General features: G+C 50.6%; 10 protein-coding genes across 10 annotated transcripts; 6 read left to right on the forward strand and 4 right to left on the reverse strand.

Moving 5' to 3' along the window:
* Positions 1 to 680: 680 nt before the first annotated feature.
* Positions 681 to 2,254, forward strand: M438DRAFT_360933 (uncharacterized protein). The gene is made up of 3 exons (XM_029907470.1): positions 681 to 736; positions 800 to 1,300; positions 1,501 to 2,254. The coding sequence occupies exons 1-3, from the start codon at positions 730 to 732 to the stop codon at positions 2,043 to 2,045; spliced, it is 1,053 nt and encodes a 350-aa protein (XP_029765625.1). The 5' UTR covers positions 681 to 729; the 3' UTR covers positions 2,046 to 2,254.
* Positions 2,255 to 2,561: 307 nt separating this feature from the next.
* M438DRAFT_360934 (uncharacterized protein) lies at positions 2,562 to 3,992 on the reverse strand (the record flags this gene model as incomplete). The annotated part of the gene is made up of 2 exons (XM_029907471.1): positions 2,562 to 3,886; positions 3,983 to 3,992. 2 exons carry the CDS (start codon positions 3,990 to 3,992, stop codon positions 2,709 to 2,711), a joined length of 1,188 nt encoding a protein of 395 aa, XP_029765626.1. The 3' UTR covers positions 2,562 to 2,708.
* A 137-nt stretch (positions 3,993 to 4,129) lies between these two features.
* M438DRAFT_350849 (pyrroline-5-carboxylate reductase) lies at positions 4,130 to 5,123 on the forward strand (the record flags this gene model as incomplete). Its single annotated transcript, XM_029906675.1, has 2 exons — positions 4,130 to 4,172; positions 4,228 to 5,123. The coding sequence occupies 2 exons, from the start codon at positions 4,130 to 4,132 to the stop codon at positions 5,121 to 5,123; spliced, it is 939 nt and encodes a 312-aa protein (XP_029765627.1).
* Positions 5,124 to 6,991: 1,868 nt separating this feature from the next.
* Positions 6,992 to 8,479, forward strand: M438DRAFT_360936 (uncharacterized protein; the record flags this gene model as incomplete). Its single annotated transcript, XM_029907472.1, has 5 exons — positions 6,992 to 7,170; positions 7,225 to 7,446; positions 7,499 to 7,569; positions 7,620 to 7,679; positions 7,743 to 8,479. 5 exons carry the CDS (start codon positions 6,992 to 6,994, stop codon positions 8,015 to 8,017), a joined length of 807 nt encoding a protein of 268 aa, XP_029765628.1. The 3' UTR covers positions 8,018 to 8,479.
* On the reverse strand, positions 8,054 to 8,488 carry M438DRAFT_330441 (uncharacterized protein; the record flags this gene model as incomplete). Its single annotated transcript, XM_029903318.1, has 1 exon — positions 8,054 to 8,488. One exon carries the CDS (start codon positions 8,486 to 8,488, stop codon positions 8,054 to 8,056), a length of 435 nt encoding a protein of 144 aa, XP_029765629.1.
* Positions 8,489 to 8,593: 105 nt separating this feature from the next.
* Positions 8,594 to 12,109, forward strand: M438DRAFT_341209 (uncharacterized protein). The gene has a single exon (XM_029904454.1). The coding sequence runs from the start codon at positions 8,679 to 8,681 to the stop codon at positions 12,006 to 12,008; it is 3,330 nt and encodes a 1,109-aa protein (XP_029765630.1). The 5' UTR covers positions 8,594 to 8,678; the 3' UTR covers positions 12,009 to 12,109.
* Positions 12,110 to 12,361: 252 nt separating this feature from the next.
* Positions 12,362 to 13,700, reverse strand: M438DRAFT_286767 (uncharacterized protein). The gene is made up of 2 exons (XM_029901598.1): positions 13,630 to 13,700; positions 12,362 to 13,574 (listed from the first exon to the last, which is right to left on the reverse strand). Exons 1-2 carry the CDS (start codon positions 13,685 to 13,687, stop codon positions 12,544 to 12,546), a joined length of 1,089 nt encoding a protein of 362 aa, XP_029765631.1. The 5' UTR covers positions 13,688 to 13,700; the 3' UTR covers positions 12,362 to 12,543.
* A 222-nt stretch (positions 13,701 to 13,922) lies between these two features.
* On the forward strand, positions 13,923 to 14,722 carry M438DRAFT_330444 (PRP38-domain-containing protein; the record flags this gene model as incomplete). The annotated part of the gene is made up of 2 exons (XM_029903319.1): positions 13,923 to 14,570; positions 14,624 to 14,722. 2 exons carry the CDS (start codon positions 13,923 to 13,925, stop codon positions 14,720 to 14,722), a joined length of 747 nt encoding a protein of 248 aa, XP_029765632.1.
* A 385-nt stretch (positions 14,723 to 15,107) lies between these two features.
* Positions 15,108 to 17,120, forward strand: M438DRAFT_6668 (uncharacterized protein). Its single transcript, XM_029910236.1, has 2 exons — positions 15,108 to 16,125; positions 16,198 to 17,120. The coding sequence occupies exons 1-2, from the start codon at positions 15,395 to 15,397 to the stop codon at positions 16,928 to 16,930; spliced, it is 1,464 nt and encodes a 487-aa protein (XP_029765633.1). The 5' UTR covers positions 15,108 to 15,394; the 3' UTR covers positions 16,931 to 17,120.
* Positions 17,121 to 17,686: 566 nt separating this feature from the next.
* M438DRAFT_263130 (uncharacterized protein) lies at positions 17,687 to 19,084 on the reverse strand (the record flags this gene model as incomplete). Its single annotated transcript, XM_029899865.1, has 2 exons — positions 17,687 to 18,172; positions 18,287 to 19,084. The coding sequence occupies 2 exons, from the start codon at positions 19,082 to 19,084 to the stop codon at positions 17,687 to 17,689; spliced, it is 1,284 nt and encodes a 427-aa protein (XP_029765634.1).
* Between the last annotated feature and the right edge of the window lie 265 nt (positions 19,085 to 19,349).

The raw sequence follows: 19,349 nt of genomic DNA on the forward strand, positions 1-19,349 counted from the left end.
GGAGCTCTACGGGCGAGTGACTTCCAGACCGCACTGCACACCAAGTCGACATCAAAGACGGTATTAAAACACATTAAAGTGTCCTTGACAAGGTCAGAGCGACAGCGGTCGTACGTTTCTGTAGGTTGAAGTCGTGTAATGATGTGGTGTTGGAGGAGAAATTCCGGTATTCGAAAGGACGAAGCTTGTTTGCTTCCATGGCGCTTGGCTGGGAAGCTTGGGCTGACTGTCAACGCCAGTTGATCGGACATACAATGTTCAAAGTCACTAGAGACGAAGGCAGATGTTCCTTGGACTTGGACATGTGTTGACCACCGATGATCGAGTAGGAAGAAAGAATTGTATCGATGCCAGTGTTCTGTCCAGTCGTGTTGTGCGAACAGAACATGATTGTCGGCCACAGCCAACAGCCAGAAACGAGTCGTGGAGTCCCATGCTGATTCCCATCAGTCTACATTCGCAAAACAAGTCTTACATAGGTTGAGTATCCCACTGACAAGGATCTGCCTACAGCAACACCCGAGAAATGGACGATGGCAGTGATATGAAGTGTGTGTACGCAGCTTGGAGTTGGAGCAGGGTGACACCACTACCCTAAGCTCGAGCACAGACCACTTGTCGCTGCTAGCAAAAACGTGGGGGAGATCTTCGCCTGCGCTTCTATCAAAAAATAAATCCGGCGACCATCAAAGTACATTCTCTTTCGTCACACAACACAAAAACATCACAATGTCTCGTAAGCAGTGGATCAAGTCAGACAAACTGTAGGAAAGTGAATGGAGTGCTCATTCTTTACCAGCATCACGAGCAGCAGACGTCGAGGACGATGACCCAGTCATTGCAGAATACAACGTCTATATCACACCACGCCAACTCGAGCAAATCTACCTCCTGCAATACCCCAACCGCAACCGTAGTCAAGCCTACAACGACCGCAATGGCGCACGTCCTGTCGACTTCCGACTAAAGCCTCAAGCCGGTTTCATGGAAATGGATATTGGCATGAACCCGAGCGCAAACTTCAACAAATTTCAAAGTCTGGTCTGGGGAGAGGCGATCAGGAAATCCAAGACCAACGGTGGCAGCGCGACTTTTGGTGCTGCGGCAGGTTTCGCGCCGACGAAAGGTGGAAAGGGTAGAGCCAAGCAGGAAGGAAGTGAGATGAGTGTCGACCAAGGACTTGCGAGGTTCCAGGAGGCTGTCAACAGAGACGCTGTGTATCAAAAGCAGACTCTGGGCGGTCAGATCTTGCAAGACGAAGCAGGCAATCCAAACTACATGTTGGGTGCTTTCCGCGGTGGTAAGTCTTTGCTTCTTATTGCGCGCCCAGTGTTTCTTCTATCTTCCTTGCTACTTTTGTTCCGTCTTCTGCCGTTTCTTGCTTCGTCTTCCGCATTTTTCTTCTTTTGGTTCTCAATTTCCCCATACTTCACACCGAATCACAGCAAGAAGCAACAAATCACCATCCTGAACCACATAAACTCACAACTCTTCCTACAGATGAACTGCACCTAACGCGCGTTGACGGCGTGGTCCAAATGCGCCCTCAATTCCACCACGTGGACGCAATCACCCACGCCGAAACCGCCGCCCGCCGCACCGAAGCAGCCGAAGGAAACGGTCCCTCCGGTCCCGGTGCAGCCGCAGCAGCAGCAAAACAACCCCAAGCCCTCGCGCTAGCCCAAACCTACAAAGACAACCGCGACGTCGAGAATCTAGAAGCCCTGCGCGCCAAAAACCTGCTACTCATCGCCGCAGAGGAAAAATGGACGCGCCTCGAGTACTTCGATGAAGATGAGGAGGCCAGTTATGAGACTTATCATGACAGGCTGTTTTTGAAGGAGCCGGGTGCAGCACCACCGTTGAAGAGTCAGATGAAGAATGAGGAATATCTGGATGCTATTTCGGCGCCTAGAGTTGATCCTTCGGGAAGAAAGAAGAAGAGGCCGTTGACCAAGAAGCAGATGGAGAGGATTGAGGCTGCGGAGGATGATGTGGAGGGGTCTGGTGAGATGGGTGGAGAGGTTGAGGTGGAGATGACTTGAAGTGGGTAGAGTACAGATCATCATTCTTTCACTGGACGTAATATCGAATATGGAAATCAGTCTGTATTTCTAGAAGCAAAAACCTCGCTATTTCAACACCTCCCCTTATCACTCAAACTCTATCAAAATGCAGAAACGAATTCAAACATCAAACATCGTTCACCGAAAGCCCCACTTGGACATCCTCTCTGTGGTCAAAACTCAACATCCAATCTCGACTCTGCATTTTCACAAGAAGTTTCTAGCTACTAATATGTCGATGAGATGTTTAACCGGGGCTCGTCTAGCAAGGGGTATAGGGCTCGGATGTGTGTGGAACAATTGCACTCTCCAGCTGCAGTTGAAGGCATGGAGATATACATCAAAATGCGCAGAGTGATTGAAAATCGGGAGAATGTACAGAGAGAGGGAGAGCATAGGCAACCTTCAGACAACAACCCTAGCTAATTGGACTCGGTTGTGCATTTTCACAGCTGATCTTGCGCAGTGGTGCACTCCTGGGATGTGATGAAGAAAGGAGAACAACGAAAAACTGGTATTGGGGTATCTTTAAAAACACAATGCATCTCCTCTCTTCCCATCTATTCTATCTGTACAAAGCTTTTCCTGTGTCTCGTCATGTCTACGTAAAGGGGGTGCGCGCAAGGCTACAGAGGAAGCAGCTTACACGCGCAGTTGCTCCGAGCGGTGGAGCCGGGCATACTGCTTGTTTTCGGCCACTTCCTCCCCAGCCATGCGGTAGTCGTCCTCGTCGCCATCAGGGGTCTCTGCCCACCACTTTCCAAACTCGTCCTCGGCACTGGCGTGGTTAACGGCCCAGATGTTTTCACGAAGTCTCTTGTGTCTCTCGCGGTCCTCCTCGATGCGCTGCTCCACCTGTCTCTTCTCGACGCGAACGTTGCCATTGCTGTAACGCATGGCTTCTTCAGGTGAAGCAGCGCCACCGACACCGCCGATCTGGTCGCGGTCCTTGATGCAGTCTTCCAGCTCATCCACCGTCTGCTGCTGCAGGTACTTCTTTCCTGCCAGGTTGCGGAGGACTTTGCGCACGACCTTGACGTTTGCTGCGCCGCTGCCGTCTTCAGGGGCCACGAGGTCGACGATGCGGAGGATGTCTCTCTCCATCATGCGCACGAATTCGATGTGATGGGCGGCAGCAGCGACATCGCAGAGGGTCTCGAAGAAGTAGAAGATGTTGGCACGGTTGTTGAGAGAGTTGCGCTCGAGGTTCTCGAGGATACACGAGTGAAGATCCTCGTCCCACTCGCGGTACTTTAGGGCGTAGGCGGCGGTCTTTTGGGCGGAGGTGACTGAGGCATTGAGGTGTTGGAGTTGGCTGTTGAAGCGCATACGGACTTCGAAGGGGTCCATGGTGCAAGTCGCGCGCGAGATGTGAGTGGTAGGAGTGGCGAGCTTTCTAACGATCAGGCGAGGAAGGTGCGAAGCTTTGATGCGTTTCGACTTGAGATGAAAGGGAGAGTTGATGCGCAAAGAGGGAGGGTCGATTGAAGATGGAGCAGGATTGTAGAAGGCAGGGATGAGCCAGTCCTGAATGCGATTCGAGAAGTTGAGGTTCAAGGGTGAGATGGCGCGCTTGACGAGGTAGTCAGAGGGGAGTAGCTTGGGTGCGTGACCAGGGCGACGAGGACTGCTGAGCCAATCCTGTTTGTGATTGATCAGATGCCGCTGATAGCTGAGACGGAGAAGAGCGGTAGCGCGAGCAGCGTGAGGGAGGTAGTCGTTTGTTTTGGTTTCGACTTCGACCAGAGCTTCGCGACTGAGCGAGGCAGAACGTGCATCATAGTCGTGCCAAGCCGTCAAGAACTCGTCCATCTTGAGATCTTATCGTTATCGTTATCGCCGCGTAGATCCGAGAGATTCTGATGAGGGCGCTGGGGCATGGAGCGACTTCGGAGTTTGATCTTTGGTGGGGAAACTTGGAGCCATCTTTCTGATCAAGTGAATTGACGACTCATCAATTAATTCTGCGTCTATCGCGTGATTGGCCGCCAACTTTCCCTCCATCGTCGACTGTGTCCGCATCTCCGTCGAATCTCAGTTTCAATCACTATCGAATCATCACAATGGCTTCAGACAATGGCCTTACCTTGACCACCATAGGCTGTGGTATGTTTGCGAACGACGACGAATCCTGTATTCAAGGCTGATGGACTCGACATAGGTACCATGGGTATCGCAATCCTCGGTGGTATCATGGACTCCCTGAACTCGGCCTCGAAATCCTCAGAGAAGGAGGAGAACCTACCCCCTCGTCTACCCACTCGCTTCCTGGCCACATGTCGTAGCGATCGCAGTGCATCTCGCATCAAGAATGAGCTAGGAAAATACAAGGCCAACCTCGATGTCATTCAGTCGGACAATGTGCGCGCTATGAAGGAGGCCGATGTCGTGCTTCTCGCCTGCAAGCCTTTCTATGTCAAGGATGTCCTCGAGGCAGAGGGTGTCCGCGAAGCTCTGGAGGGCAAGCTGTTGATCAGCATTCTGGCTGGTGTGCCTGAAGCTCAGCTCGAAGGCTTGTTATACCCCGGTTTGTCCCACGAAGAAGTGCGCGAGAAGATTACAATCGTGCGCACCATGCCCAACACAGCTTCCAAGGTTCGCGAGAGCATGACTGTCATCAACCAATCCACCCCTCCTCTTCCCCAAGACACAAAGAACCTGGTTCATTGGATGATGTCTCGCATTGGAAAGGTCGTCGAGATTGAGCCCAAGAACATGGACGCCTGTACAGCCCTTTGTGGCTCGGGTCCCGCCTTTGCTGCCCTTATCATGGAGGCTCTCGCAGACGGTGGCGTCGCCATGGGTATTCCACGAGCTGAAGCAAACCTCATGGCCGCTCAGGTTATGAGAGGAACTACTGGATTGGTACAGGATGGTGAGCACCCTGCCATCTTGAGGGAAAAGGTCTCAACGCCTGGCGGTTGCACTATCGGTGGCCTTTTGGTCTTGGAGGATGGAGCTGTGAGAAGTCATGTCTCAAGAGCTGTCAGAGAGGCTACTGTCGTTGCCAGTCTGCTTGGAAGTGGTGCCAAGAACGTCAATGGAACCAGGCATTAAAGTGGCTGGACGTGGTTGAAGTCCCAATCAGCCGCCACAGATCCTCCCCACTGCATTCTTCAGATTCGATGTCCATATTTACCTGTATGGACGGCCTCAGGTGGGACCTAAGAGCCGTTACCACATGTATCGTCCAGCCCGCTCCCGAGCATGCAAGAGCTCCGCCTGGTATGCTCCAAGTACTCTCTCCCTTTCTCCAAGTTTTGGTTCTAGAGCGTATCTAAGGAGCACGGAACATCATTGAAGCATCCATCAAGCTCCAGAATCTTTCACACAAGAAGCTCTAAGCTTTACCTCCCACATGCATATCTACAGCACCAATATCTGAGACCCACATGCCCATGAACAGAAGATTGTCGATCGGACATTTGTTCATGCTTCGCCGTTTCGGTCTCAGCTGTAGTTGTTCTCATTCTTACCAAAGTACCTTACGAGGCTCAAAATTTCGGCGACCGCGAAACAACGTTATATAACGGGGTTTCTTGACTCGATCCTACCGTAGTGTTTGGCGCTTTTTGACGTGAGCTTGTAGAGTCATGAAATCGATATGTGGCGTGCGCTATTCCAGGAAAGCTCCCAATCTAAGCAGCAGCGAGAACAAACGAACAGAAGTTGAGGGTCACTCTGCTCTGAGTGAGGAAAGTCGTAGGATCGACACATTTATCCCTGCATAGCTATGTATCTGAACCTCGAGAAACCCCTGGGATTCAGCTTTAGCGGTAGCTATGCGCAACATAAATACACACTGAGGCATGGTCACTGAGATCTCCAACCGTCGCGCATGACTTATAAGCATATATCCGGCCTTGACCGATCTCGTGCGTTTTATGGATCAAATAGTAGAGGAGGAAGGGCGGAAGGAGATAGCTCCGTGCCTGCCAAGAGAGAGCTGATGCTTCCTCCGGATCTCGTTCGGATCTCAAACGTCCCATCTCCCACCTTCGTCTTCTTTCGAACGATCACAATCCGTTTAGTTTGTGTTTGGATCTCGAAGGATTGTATTGTTCGAAGACAAATTACCGAGGATCTGAGTAGGGGATGCACGCCGGAGAACATTGGTGGCAGATGTCCTCCAACGACCGGCATGGGCTTCAAGACACCCGCATGCGGTCTTCTACTGCGAAAGTCGTCGGAACCTCGCCGTTAAGCCCTGCGTCTTGAGAAAGACGTAACTACCAAGGCTTGAGAAGGCTGGCTGATGAACTCCTGTTCAAGCCAACGGATACATGTGGCGCGCCATTGACCATAGCACTCGGCCTACAGATCCGGTGGCTCCAAGAGGTAGGTCGCTGAGCTGATCACGTCGACTAGAGCCATATCCCTGTGTAGGGACTTGTGATGATACACACATGGCTACCGATTATCATGTGGTTACTGGACCACATACTCGGGAGTTGCCAAAGGACTGGACCTTGACACAACAACCAGGTACTGTACCTGCAGCGATACAGCGCAGTCGTGACAGTGTACTCGCGATATTGTATGCTCCTGCATCTGTTCCTGCCTTTGTTCCTGCGTCCGCCACTGCTCAGGGACCATGCATTTGTTCTCGTCTTACACATAGACTTCTCTACAAGGGTAGGACGACCGCCAGCTCCGATACCTATCGCGCGTTGTCAGGAGTCCTTACCCAAACCAGAGAATGGACTTCGAGAATCCTGCCATGAAGGATGCAAACATCCCAGCTGAACATCCGGAGAAAGATACCTGGATCAATGTTTCGAGCTGAATACTTCCAATTGAACGCTTCGAGCTGAACTTTTGAAATTAGAAAACTTCAAGCCGACCATTGATCTGAATGGTATATATAATGCCAGGACCTCCACAAGTAAGGCCCATCATCAACACGACAACACCAATCGACCATCATGGGATCCTCAAGATTCTTCCCTGTGCTCATCTTCCTTGTCACCCTCATCCTTGGGATTTCGGCCTCTCCTGTGCTCACCGAGCGAGCAACTACTACCAAATGCACTGCCAACGATATCGCACTTGTTCGCCGTACAGTCAACGATGAGGTATACTTCTGCAAGTGGTGGCTCTCTGAGTATGATCGTCTTTCGTACAATACATGGCCCACTGTTTAATAACTTGTTTACAGTGGCCGCACCCGGTCTCCCTTCTACCAGTTCACCCCTATCCAAGTCACCGATCTCTGCAAGTGCATTGTAGCTGGCTCCAAGACCCCTTCCAAACCTAAGCGTGATGAGATCTCTGCTCCCGTCGAAAACATCTTGAAAAGACAGACTCTTGCTTCATGCAGAGCAGAGGTCAGCCGCCAGTTCACCATGCCTTGGTACTTCTGCACTTTCTACAACGCCCAGTAAGTTCGTTGCTTGTTCTCTTCTTGTGTTATTACTAACACACTGGCCTAGCTCAAGAACCACGTCTCCATTTGCAAGATACTCAGCCAAAGCTCTTACAACCCTTTGCAAGTGTGTCGAGGGTAAGCCTGTGTCCTCGAGCACGAAGAAAACATCTTCTTCCACCAAGAAGGGTTTTACTTCAACCAAGAAGACTTCAAGCTCGACCAAGAAGATCTCTACCTCGTCCAAAGTATCGACCTCGACCAAAAAGACTTCGTCGTCCTCCACAACTAAGCCATCTTCATCTGTCAAGACGTCTTCGTCTTCAAAGACTTCATCGAAGTCTTCAAGCTCGTCGCTGTCAAAGACATTCTCAAAGACGTCCTCAAAGACATCTTCGCAAAAATCGTCAAAGTCTTCGTCCAAAACCTCATCTTCATCCAAAACCACGTCGAAATCTTCCTCGAAGCCCCAGACAACTTCGTCTTCGTCCAAAACTTCTTCGAAGACAACCTCAAAGTCTTCGTCTATGTCATCGACGCCCAAGACTTCAAGCACGTCGAGCAGAAGTGGGTTCAGCTCTTCTAGAACTTCCACGAGCTCGTCCAGGTCTTCGTCGTCGACTCACATGTCTTCCTCATCGATTCGTACGTCCTCTTCGTCGTCTCGTACGTCTTCGTCATCGTCGTCTCGTACATCTTCGTCATCGTCGATCCGTACACCCTCTCCATCAGTCCTTACATCTTCTTCGTCGGCTGGCTCATCTTCGTCATCTCGCTCGTCGTTCATTTCAAATAGCGCCACTGAATCGAGCACGAGTGTCACGGCGTCTGCATCGACTTCGACCTCCGGGACATCTAGCTTTTCCGGTTCTTCCGGCGCAAGCGAGACAAAGACAACATTGTCACCATCAACGAATGTGAACGTCCTGACTACTTCGACCACGGGTAGACCCAATGGCCCGAGCTTCTCGATATACGTGCCTGAGACACCTACGACCTCTGCAAGTCGGAGTTCCTCATCTAGCGCTGTTGTTGACAACACGTCCACATCCTTCATCGACTCTTCTACTTCGGGAGATCAGACCAATACACAGACTGTTTCTGACACTGTCTCCTCGAGTGCGATCTCAGCGACTGCGTCGACCACATCTGAGGCCAGTATCACAGCTTCTAGTCTTTCATCAAATCCCGGTTCAACAAGTTCCAGCGCTGCTTTGGAGACTGATAGCGGAAGCTCTGCGATCTCCATGTCAAGCTCTAGGTTTATCTCCTCGGCCGAACCTGCAATCACTGGCGCTAGCTCTACGATTGATGTCTCGGTCACCAGTACAGACTCTGCAGCAGCTACAGATTCGGCAGCCACGAGCTCCGCGACTTCCACCATTGTTGGTGATATCAGCTTCTTGGTCCAGCGCGGCGTCAAATATAGCGGTACCCCTTTGACCGGCCTCACCAAGAGAAGAGTCGCCGATGATCTTATCACTTGCTTGAGTACTTGCGCTGGCTCGTCTGCCTGTGCTGCCACTTCTTTCAACATCGAAAACTTGTCTTGCGACTACTTCAGTACCATTGATCAGAGCAGTATGAGTCCCGACGCTGCCATGATCTTTGCGATTGCCACTTCTCGTGTTGCTGTCCAATCCTCCTCCGCCATTTCATCGGAAAGCAGTGTCATATCTGGCTCGAGTAGCATGGCTTCATCACCCTCGGGAACCGGTAGCACTACTTCCGATGCGTCAACTAGCTCAGAATCCACCCCTGCGCCTTCATACACTGATCAAACTGGGGCCAGTGCAACGCAGTCCAGCTCAGCTGCTTCTACCACCGTTTCAACCGATTACCAATCTGACTCCAGCTCTTCCGCTTCGTCCACATCTACGAATGTCTCTAGCACTGGAGACGGTGATATCAATACCAGCTCTGCTACTCAGAGTGAGAGTACCAGCTCTGCGTCAACCACCGAAACCGCGAGTGTTGCTGCTGATGACGATGCCATCAGTCTGAGCTCTGCATCGACCTCCTTGACTTCCTCGACTTCCGGCTCGGAAGAGCCTCAAATCACAGCAACTCAGAGCTCAACAGAATCAGCTATCGCCACTGAAACTCCAGTAGCAAGATTCCAGAATGTCCGTATTCTGGCTACCGGCTCCGGTACGACAGTTGACGGTACTGCTCTTCAAGTAAGAAATTCTGTATCTGGATTCGGGCTTGGTGGGGATGATTTCAAGCTCACTATTGACAAATTCGGCAACCTCAAAGATTCTGCAGGACATTTCCAGGCCATCAAGCTTAACAGCAGATTTCTGCCATACTGGACCCAGAGTGGTCCTCTCGTCTCGCAACAGAACTGGGGAGCTCCTGGTTATGCTACCATTTCGAACTGCGGCGTTGGACTTGACATGATCATGACTTGTCGCCTGGCAGTACCTCATGGCACACACTCCATGACTTTCTTCCTAATCCGACGTCCTCGGGGCTTCGAGTTGTACGCTGGACGCAATGATGGTAGCCACCGCGACGTCCGGCTACAGATCGATGTGTCCCGTCCGAGCTCTACTCCATCCACAGTATCCACAAGCACTAGCTCCAGCGCTGAAATTTCCGTCACAAGCTCGAGCTCCGACATTGGCTCCACGACAAGCAGCGCGAGCTCAGTAGATGGCGAAAGTATGGTTACCAGTGCGAGCTCATCTGACGAGTCAGGATCTGCAACCATCAGTTCCGACCAAGGAAGCGCCACCTTTTCCCCAACCGTGACAGATCCCGCTACCAGCTCTGCTGACTCTACGTCCTCGAGCTCCGAAGTCTCGAGCACCAGCACTTCTGTTTCGGATATCATTTCACCCACCGACTCTTCGACCACTAGTGAGCAGGTGACTGCGACAAGTTCATCAGTCGGTTCCAGCATTACCAGTAGTTCTACCGTCGCCGCAACACCCACATGCGGCACGGTCGTGCCTTACTCGTGGCCCGGCTCGGCTTCTGTCCCGTCAAATGCATGCCGTTCGACCTACACCGACGTCTCATCCAACATCAACAGCTACAACATCAAGTGTAACATTGATTACAATGGAGCTGACATTCTCATCACTCGTGGTAGCAATCTCCTCGCTTGTATCGAATTGTGCAGTGCAACAAACGACTGCACAGCTCTTGTCTTTAACCCCGCGAACGGTAACAGCTGTTATATCAAGAACACCGTAAATCCCTCATCTGAAGATGGCTTCGCCGGGCTCTCTGGATCTGACCTCGGCATCATGTTTTACTCTGCCTTGAAGTTGAAAGACTGCAAAAATCCTAGCGCACCGGATGTCTCTCCCTATGTAGATGGCTCGACACCATCTGTGGGTGGTGCTACCTTTGGTATCGAGGTAAATACCGACTACGAAGGCACCATCCTGTCCGTTTCGAAGAAGCGAACTGCTGTCGTTATTGATGACTGCCTGAATGCCTGCGCCCAGAACAGCGCCTGTGTCGGAACTGCATTCGATGGCTCTGTTTGCACACTATACAGTGTCATCAACAAAGACAAGAGATCTATTGCTCTGGGTACAACCTTTGCAACGATCCAGGCACGTGCTAACGCCGCCTCAAGTTCTCCTGATGTGCTTACCAGTACTGCCGGATCGATGACTACTGAGTCAGGGTCGACCACGACCGGTGCTTCGTCTTCGAGCGGGAGCGACACAGCTACAAGCACATCTTCGGAGACATTTTCTTCGTCCGCAACCTCGGACTCGAGTTCATCAAGCACTTCCCTTGAGACAAGCGCTTCGAGCACATCGTCTGAGGTGACCAGCACGAGCACATCATCTGAACCGACCAGTACGAGCACATCATCCGATGCGACCAGTACGAGCACGTCCTCCGATGCGAGCTCATCAAGCACGTCTTCTGAATCTACTGCCTCGAGTGCGTCCTCTGATTCCATCAGCTCAAGCACATTCTCGGCGACAACCTTTTCTACAAGCATCATTAGCAGTCCTACACCCTCGGCATCAGTAAGTTCTTCTGCACCATCCTCGACTCCAGCAGGTCCAACCTTGCCACCAGTCCCGACCCCTACACCGATCTATGTAACCCCTCGCAGTGGATCAAGGTTATACGTAAGCGGCGGAACTTTCAACGGCAACTCCATCAGGGGGTTTAGCGACGGACAAAATGAGTATACCGGCGTGGACTATGACTGGACTGGCATTGGTGGTCCTTCAGAGCTCCCCTTCGTACTTAACTCGACAGGATCAATTCTCCTAGGTTCCAGCGGCAATGTCTTGTGCTATTCCGGCAAAGTCACCGGCAACAGTTATGTGGAATTGAGCTCGAGAACGGCGGCTTACTTCAAGAGTAGCGCGGCCAAGACTGATACCGATCAATGGACGCCTCTTCCTTGCTCGATCAGTGGTAATGGAAAACTGAGCTGCACGGCTACAGTCAATGGTGTTTCATTCCCCCAATTCGCCGCTTTGTCCACACATAAGCTCATACCCAAGTCATCTAACAAGCTGCGTCTGTATAAGAGCGGAGTCACATTTACTGCCAGCACTGGCGCTACAGTAAACATGTACGCAGCAGCTTAAACAGCAGTGGAAACTAGATGGAGTTCCGACCACGTTCGAGCACTTGCACTCCTCATCCTCGCCCTTTTTTTCTTTCTTCTTTTTTTTTCTTTGTCCCTGACATATTTTCTTCTTCTTCTTATTTCTTATCTCATAATTATCATGCTGTTTTTGATAGATTCTAGTTTTAATCTAATGCTTCAGTTCAGTTCTTTCAACTTTGTCAAAAGTGGAAAACACGTATTGCTGTCATCTCACACCTTTGACGACGAATATTGTTGTACCGTACCCATCAGCAAGAAAATGAACAAGAAAGGGGTCACAACGTGTTACTTATGTCCATCTAGATCGGAGATATATGACAAACGTTACTAGACATGTAGATGCGCATTGTGTTTTTTCATCATAGGAAAACTACTATACACCTGTAACAACAAAATTATTTACACCACCACCGACCGCTGGGACTATCTCAAACAGCTCAAGTTCTCATAAAGACATTTTCAATAGTCTCATCATCCTCATAGCCCTCATTCCATCTTAATCATCATCGTCATTATTCTTCCCGCCACATCTCCAAGCCCAAACCACAAATCTCATATCTCCTGCCAGCAAACTCGCCGTACATCTTGGTCCACAACCAATCAGCATCTTTGTCCCTCGGTCTAGCTTCTACCACTCTCTTGTACTCAACCTCCCACTCTGGACCAGGGAGTTTAGAGTCGCGGAAGAGGATGTAGGGTGTGTCGAGGAAAGAGGTCTTGTTTGGGTGGATGGCGGAGTGGAGGGAGCCAATACTGGTGAGGAGAGAGGTCGGAGGGAGGTAGGAAGGATGGAGTAGGGAAGAGGTTGTAGAGATGTTGGAGCTGGAGAGGGTGAGCAGGCGGTGGGTTTCTCGTGCTGGAGTCGCCAGGATGAGATCGCTGGCTTCCAGATTCGAGCTTGTATCTTCTTGGAGTAGTGTCATTGGTGCAGACTCTGTGTATGCCAGAACTTTATCCAAGACCTCTGCGTCGTTTATTAATCCCGGTGTTTGTAATAACATAACTCTTTCTAGATCCGTCAAGCCCCAGAGACTGGCTATCGAGAAAGCATCTCCCTCCTGGCCAGCAGAAGATGAGATGGGACGGAGCTCAACATTATAGCGGCGAGCAGCGCGACGGAGGAGTCTTCGTGTGCTGTCCATGTATGGATCTATCATGTCGTGTTTGGCGGCCTGTTTCTCCATTGCCCATGCTTGTGGGAAGAGGAGGATGCGCCTTGCTGGAGACTTCAAACGGGCGAGGTCGCCAAAGAGCATGATGGCGTTGCAGACGTCATGATGGTTGGTCACTAGTTGGACATGTGCAAGTTTTTGCCACTTCACGACAGGAGCTTCTTGCTGGGAGTCGGTGTGGTCGGCGATGATGGCATTTTGTTCTGCATTGAAGAGACGGGACGGGTGTTGAGGTCCTGGTAGTGGTTGTTGTGCTGAGTCTGAGAGAGGGGCGATGGGAATGCGTGGTTTCAATTGAGATTGTAGATTTGCGATCGAGTGTTGCTGAATTGTATAGCCTGCGAGGAAGAGGAAGAAGGTGATTCCTGCCACTGTAACAGCTTGTTAGTGACGGGTGGTGTCGAGACGGGAGTGGGACCGCCGTACCGAATGCTGATGAAACTATGACTTGCACCTGCCCGCTTGTGAGTAGCAACTTCCCCATAGTTCGTTCTTGCTATATTCGTCGAGGAATGTAACGGCCATGGTGGATGGTTATCGCATGCATCATTGTTGATAAGCTCCCATCGACCCAGCAACCACAAAGCTTTGCATATCTTATGCACCGTCTGTGCAAATGTAGCATAATTCGTCACTCGTCTCTTGCGCATCTTCAATTCGCAAGCTCCATCTTTGCGACAGCTCAACTCTACCTTTCCGCACACATCACATCACCCACAATGGCGCACCAAGCAGATGCGACGCGCATGCTCGACGACCGTGGCTACACGGGCACCCTGATCCGCGGCCAAAACCCCCTCCTTCTTTTCGAAAAAGCGGTACGCGACCGTATCATCGACTCATATTACTGGAAAGAACAATGCTTCGGTCTCAATGCAGCCACCCTCTGCGATCGTGCCGTCGAGCTATCCTTCATCGGCGGTACCTACGGCATCGGCCAAAAACCAACACCTTTTCTCTGCCTCGCCTTCAAACTCCTCCAACTCACGCCCGAGAAAGACATCATACTGCACTATTTGCGCCAAGAAGAATGGAAATATCTGAGAGCTCTGGCTGCCTTTTATATTCGTTTGACGTGGGAGCCGAAGGATATTTACGAAACGCTCGAGGGATATTTGAGTGACTATCGCAAGTTGAAGAGGAGGACAAGAGATGGCTACCAGTTGAGCTATGTCGATCAGTTCGTTGATGACTTGCTCACCAAAGACCGTGTTTGCGCAACATCGCTTTGGAAGATGCCGAGTCGAACACAATTGGAAGACATCGATGTGCTGGAGCCACGAGTCAGTGCTCTGGGCGACGAGATTGATGAATTGGACAAAGATGATGAAGACATGAAGGATGGAAGTGATGGTGAGGTCGAGGAAGTCAGAAATGGTGATGCAAGATCAAGAAGCAGGAGCTATGATAGCAGGAGCAGGAGTCGAAGTTACGACAGGAGGAGAAGCAGGAGCAGGAGTTACGACCGTTACGAGAAACGAAGCAGGAGTCGGAGCTACGAAAGAAGGAGAAGCTATAGTCGCGATCGCGATGACAAGAGAAGAAGTTACAGCCGCGAGCTGCCAGACCGAAGGAGGAGTCCGCCGTCAAGGTCGAGATCTCGCTCAAGAGATTGAATGAATTGAACACATCTCTACCATCAGGATTCTCAAGCGCTCGAGATACACCTATGACGCAAAAGCATTGCTCCTTCCACTACAACTATGGAACCATCACGTTTCGACGCCAAGAATTCCGGTGTGTAAGGGTCGCATCTGTAGAGAAGGAGCGATCTTCAAATCTGTACAAGGTAGCCGATCCTCATGGCAAACTTCCACACCATCATACAACTCAGTTAATCAAACATCATGAGCTCCTTCGGCTATCATCAACAATAATAGTCACCAAGCCTTCGACGCGCACCAATGAACGCCACGAGCGGAAACAAGCGACGAGCCATCATCATGGTTTGACTGCTTCGAAAGCTTCTTTGTTCCTCTCGGCTTTGCGACCTCGGATCATCCTTTGTTGTGATGAGCTTCCGCGATATGGTTCAAATTCTGAATCTATGCAGTTGCATCTTCTTTGTGCTTCAACGTCCGCGTCCGGAACAGCCTTCTTGAGATGGACACCTTGAGTATCCATGCTGCGACAGACTTGGTCCTAAGCAGAAAATCCAAAATTCAATATCAGGCAATCGAGCAACGTCGAGATGTCTTCTGGAACTCCACGCACCTTCTACGTCCCAGATCCTCCACAAATACCTCCTTCTGATCCGCCGCAACATTGGTCAAAGGTTTCATCCAATTGGACCGCGCACCTGAAGAGCGACAAGACTGGTTTCGATGTGCGGCCAATTGATCCCAATGATTCAACCGGGTGCAGACTAGGACCTCCTAGCAATGCTCCAGACTACAATGTTCTCTTAAAGAAATATGGAATGCAGGTCCTGGCAGCCTCCGGGTTTCTAAACCACACAGGTGCAAGGATGAGCGAAGAAATCTATGGCCGGCTTGCCTTTGCTGATTTCAGGAACCCAACCCATGAGGAAACATTGAAGATTCATCCAGTCCTGAGACCGAACATGTGGGGCAAGACTACCCCTCAGGTGTACGCCATGATGGTGCCAGCTTTACGACTGGCAACAGCTGTCTTGGATGATCCAATCACATTGAACTACTTCCACGCTTTGTCTACTCCATCTGATCTTATGTATACCCGCTTGTCCACCTTCCCAGATGGTAGAACAGAAGAGTGCAAGACTATGGAAATACCGGACACATTGTCAGAAGCCGAACAACAAGTGGTGTATGATAAAATTTGTAAGATGCAGTCTTACACAAATTGGGGGTTCGAAACAACCGATGACAGGCGATATGGAATCACTATTCCAGTAGAAGCGAGCAAACACGCAGCCGAATATTTTGTTCCTGCTTCTCAGCCGTAAGTGTAAACAAGTACTCATCCACGCCTCAGTGCACCGCTTTGTTTGGAACTGACCAGCTGCTATCATAGTGGCACGTGTAAAACTGAGATCAGGCTCAACTACTGCTTTATTAAGGTCCTCAGTTGGTTTTCAGCCGATCAAGAGACCCGCGGCTACGATGAAAGATACAGACGAATATTCGTCGATACTCAGACAAAGGCCCAAATATCTCCTGAACGTCGAGCAAGAATATCCCTGAACTCTGCAATCTACCGCACAACCTTTCAACTAGCCTCTTCTATACTCCATGAGTTTGCACACGCGTTCTCTTTAGCTTATTACGAAACGCATAGGTCCGCCTCCGCGCCTTCGGAGCCTTGGGTCAAGGGAAATCGATGCAACGAACAGGGACACGCCTTTGAAAATCATATCTTCGGTGGTCTTGTTCGACCAATAGATCGACAATTTGGACATCTACAGGTCATCTCGGCGCCTTTCGGCTTCTACACAACACATCAATGGGATGTATGGAAATTCAACGATCACGATGTCGAGTATGACGATCCGGAGGACGGGCAAAGTTGGGAAGTCATGGATGCAGAGGACACAGATCCGGATGCACCGCGGGAGGATGACCGTGTATTCCCAGTGCCGCAAGAATGGACGGAATGGGTGTTTTCAAAAGAGGCGTGGTCCATCGATGTGGATCGATTCGGGCCGTCAGCTATCAAAGTGCCCAAGATTGCAAAGTGGCAACTTTGCAACCATGACACCAAAACTTGGACGGATGATGAGCTCGAGAACAGACCGCAATGGGATTGATTGGGCCATGGAAGAATGAGGGTTGTTTCTCTTCCCTCTCCAGCCATAGAATTCCATCAACCGTCAAAATGCAAGAGTAAATTCAAGTCGAGATGATTGTCCAGTGAGAGCGTGTATATATCAATCTCTCAGTGGAGGTTCACCTGTTTCCAAAAACCTTCTTGCCTTTTGACGTGTACCAAAACCCTGTTGCTGGGCGCAGGGGAGCCATCGAAAAAACCGAATGATAAGGAGTAGAAATTGCTGTATTCCAATCATGCAACACTGCTGCAAAAAGTCACGTCAAAATGCAAGAAGGTATTCAGGATACAGCAAAGGTCCAGTGAGAGCGCTAATCCAGGAGACTCATGCCCTTGATATCTGATAGATACCCCTTTAGCTCACTCCGATGACAAACCATAGTGGTATGTGCAACTGTCAAAATGCAACATGTTATTCAATTGGAGAACTTTGTCCAGTGAGAGCAGCGAGATTTCACGCTCTCTGTGGACATTTACTGCATTGTGAAAATACTGTGCATTTTTGTATGTTAACTTGTGGTGCATTGTCACATTGGACCAAAGAAATTAGGGGTAGTTTGTATTGTTTTCATTGTATCATTCTCTTTATTCTCATTGGTATCATTCTCTCATGCTCTCATGGTATTATTCTCATCTATGCAGACAAACCCTGCTTTGCTCCAAAACTCCTCGCTCCCAGGAGACAGCACACAAAAAAGAAACACCAGAACAAAACAGCGGGTTCCTCTCCTCTTCATCATTTTCCGCGGCTGTTCTTGGTTTTCGGCATGATAGGGGGCGGGGGAGGACGAGCCAGTCTGATGGGGTTAGGCAGAGCGGCGGCGATCCAGACGGTGGGGCGAGGGCGAGGACCTTTGGTCTGACGAACAGCAGGAGTGGTGATAGGATTAGCTCTGGGCCCGAAGGCAGTAGAGGAAGAGGGGGCGACGATGGCGGGGGTAGGGGCGGGCGAGCGAGGCGACTCCGGACCAGGGAGTGCCTGCAAGCGGCGACGAGTCTCCTCAGCAGCCGTAGCTGTGGTCTTGCCAACGAAAGAAGGAAGATTGGGGACAGCGGCAGCCTCCCTTGCCTTTGCACCCAGCTCCTTGTTCTCACGCTTGAGCTCCTGGACCTTGTACTCTTCGATGCGGACGTTGTTCTTTTGTGTCTCGATCTCGGTGCGTAGCTTGTCGATGTGTGCTTGCGCATTCTGGCGCTCACGGACAATCTTCTCTTTGTTGGCCTTCATGGCGGCCTCGACCTTGAGCTCGCAGGCCTTTTCGGCGGCCGTGACCTTTTGTTTTGCCTCTTGGGCTTCCTGAGCGGCGGCGCAAGCGCTGGCCTCTGCATCCTTGACCTTGTCGTCGGCTTGTTCGGCGGCATCGATGAGCTCGCCTGCGGCCTCGAGCTTGTCTTCCAAGGTGTCAACCACGAGACGGAGTTGATCAATCTTCTTCTCGAGGTCACGAACCTTGTCGTCGCTGTCGTACCGGGCCTTTATCTCCATGTGACCGGACCATTCGAGCTTGTGGCCGAGAGTTTTGATTTCCTGTACCTTTTTGCCCATTTCGACGCGATGGACGAAGTGGGCAGTTCTGGCTTTTTCTTCCTGGGTGTAGAGCTTTTCGCGGAGTTCTGCAACGGTTGTGGCGTGGGCCGAGCGCATTTTCTCGATTGTTCCATCTCTCTCGATGATTTGCGCCTCGAGTTTGATTGTATCTTGTTGCTTCGGGACAGAGGAAGAGGCGATGCGGTAGATGACAATGACTTTGAGAAGTTCAAATCCGAAAGAGAAGAAGAGAAGGAGGGTGAGGGGGTGAGTGAAGAAGCGAAGGATGTAGGTAAATAAGGCGTAGATCATTTCCCTGGCCAGATCGGAGGAAGTTGGTGCTGCATAAGGTGCAGTCTTTGGAATGATAGCGAGAGCTTTGTTGAGAGATGACGCAGTCGCAGCGGCAGTCTGAGTAACCACCATAGTGATTGTCTCAATGACAGGGAGGTCTTCAACAGGGGATGACTGTTGAGAAAAAGACTCGGTGGGGGCAGGAAGGAGGTACTGAGTCCAAGAAGGGAAGAGGGAAGCGGGATGGCAGTTGTCGCGGAAGAATGTGGCAACAGCCATGACAATGCTGATAAGGCTGTCGAATCCGATCATCTTAGCGATGAAGAGGTTGAGGATGTTTGTTGTAAATGTTGGACGTGCAAAGTGCGCGTGATGAGCTGGATGCGGCGACTTCTGAAAAGTGCGCGAAGATTGGCAGTGGTGATGCAGTTGTGGATCTTTATGCAGTATGCAAAAGAGAAGAAGGTAGAGAAATAGTTGTGGTGTGAAGGCAAAATTTACGCGTGTCAAGCTTGAGATGCGTGATGCTGAAGAAGAGAGGGAGGAAGTCAAGCAAGCAGCAAACTTTATAGCGGTG

The sequence above is a fragment of the Aureobasidium pullulans genome (genome assembly GCF_000721785.1).
Source record: "Aureobasidium pullulans EXF-150 unplaced genomic scaffold scaffold_1, whole genome shotgun sequence".
NCBI classification, from domain to species: Eukaryota; Fungi; Ascomycota; class Dothideomycetes; order Dothideales; family Saccotheciaceae; genus Aureobasidium; species Aureobasidium pullulans.

Coding starts and splice junctions, on each gene's coding strand:
- M438DRAFT_360933 (XM_029907470.1), top strand. Junction 1,301..1,500: donor GTTGGGTGCTTTCCGCGGTG/GTAAGTCTTTGC, acceptor CTCTTCCTACAG/ATGAACTGCACCTAACGCGC.
- M438DRAFT_341209 (XM_029904454.1), top strand. CDS start 8,679: ATGTCAAGCTCTAGGTTTATCTCCTCGGCCGAACCTGCAATCACTGGC.
- M438DRAFT_286767 (XM_029901598.1), bottom strand. CDS start 13,687: ATGGGGAAGTTGCTACTCACAAGCGGGCAGGTGCAAGTCATAGTTTCA. Junction 13,575..13,629: donor CATAGTTTCATCAGCATTCG/GTACGGCGGTCC, acceptor AAGCTGTTACAG/TGGCAGGAATCACCTTCTTC.
- M438DRAFT_6668 (XM_029910236.1), top strand. CDS start 15,395: ATGTCTTCTGGAACTCCACGCACCTTCTACGTCCCAGATCCTCCACAA. Junction 16,126..16,197: donor TTTGTTCCTGCTTCTCAGCC/GTAAGTGTAAAC, acceptor CTGCTATCATAG/TGGCACGTGTAAAACTGAGA.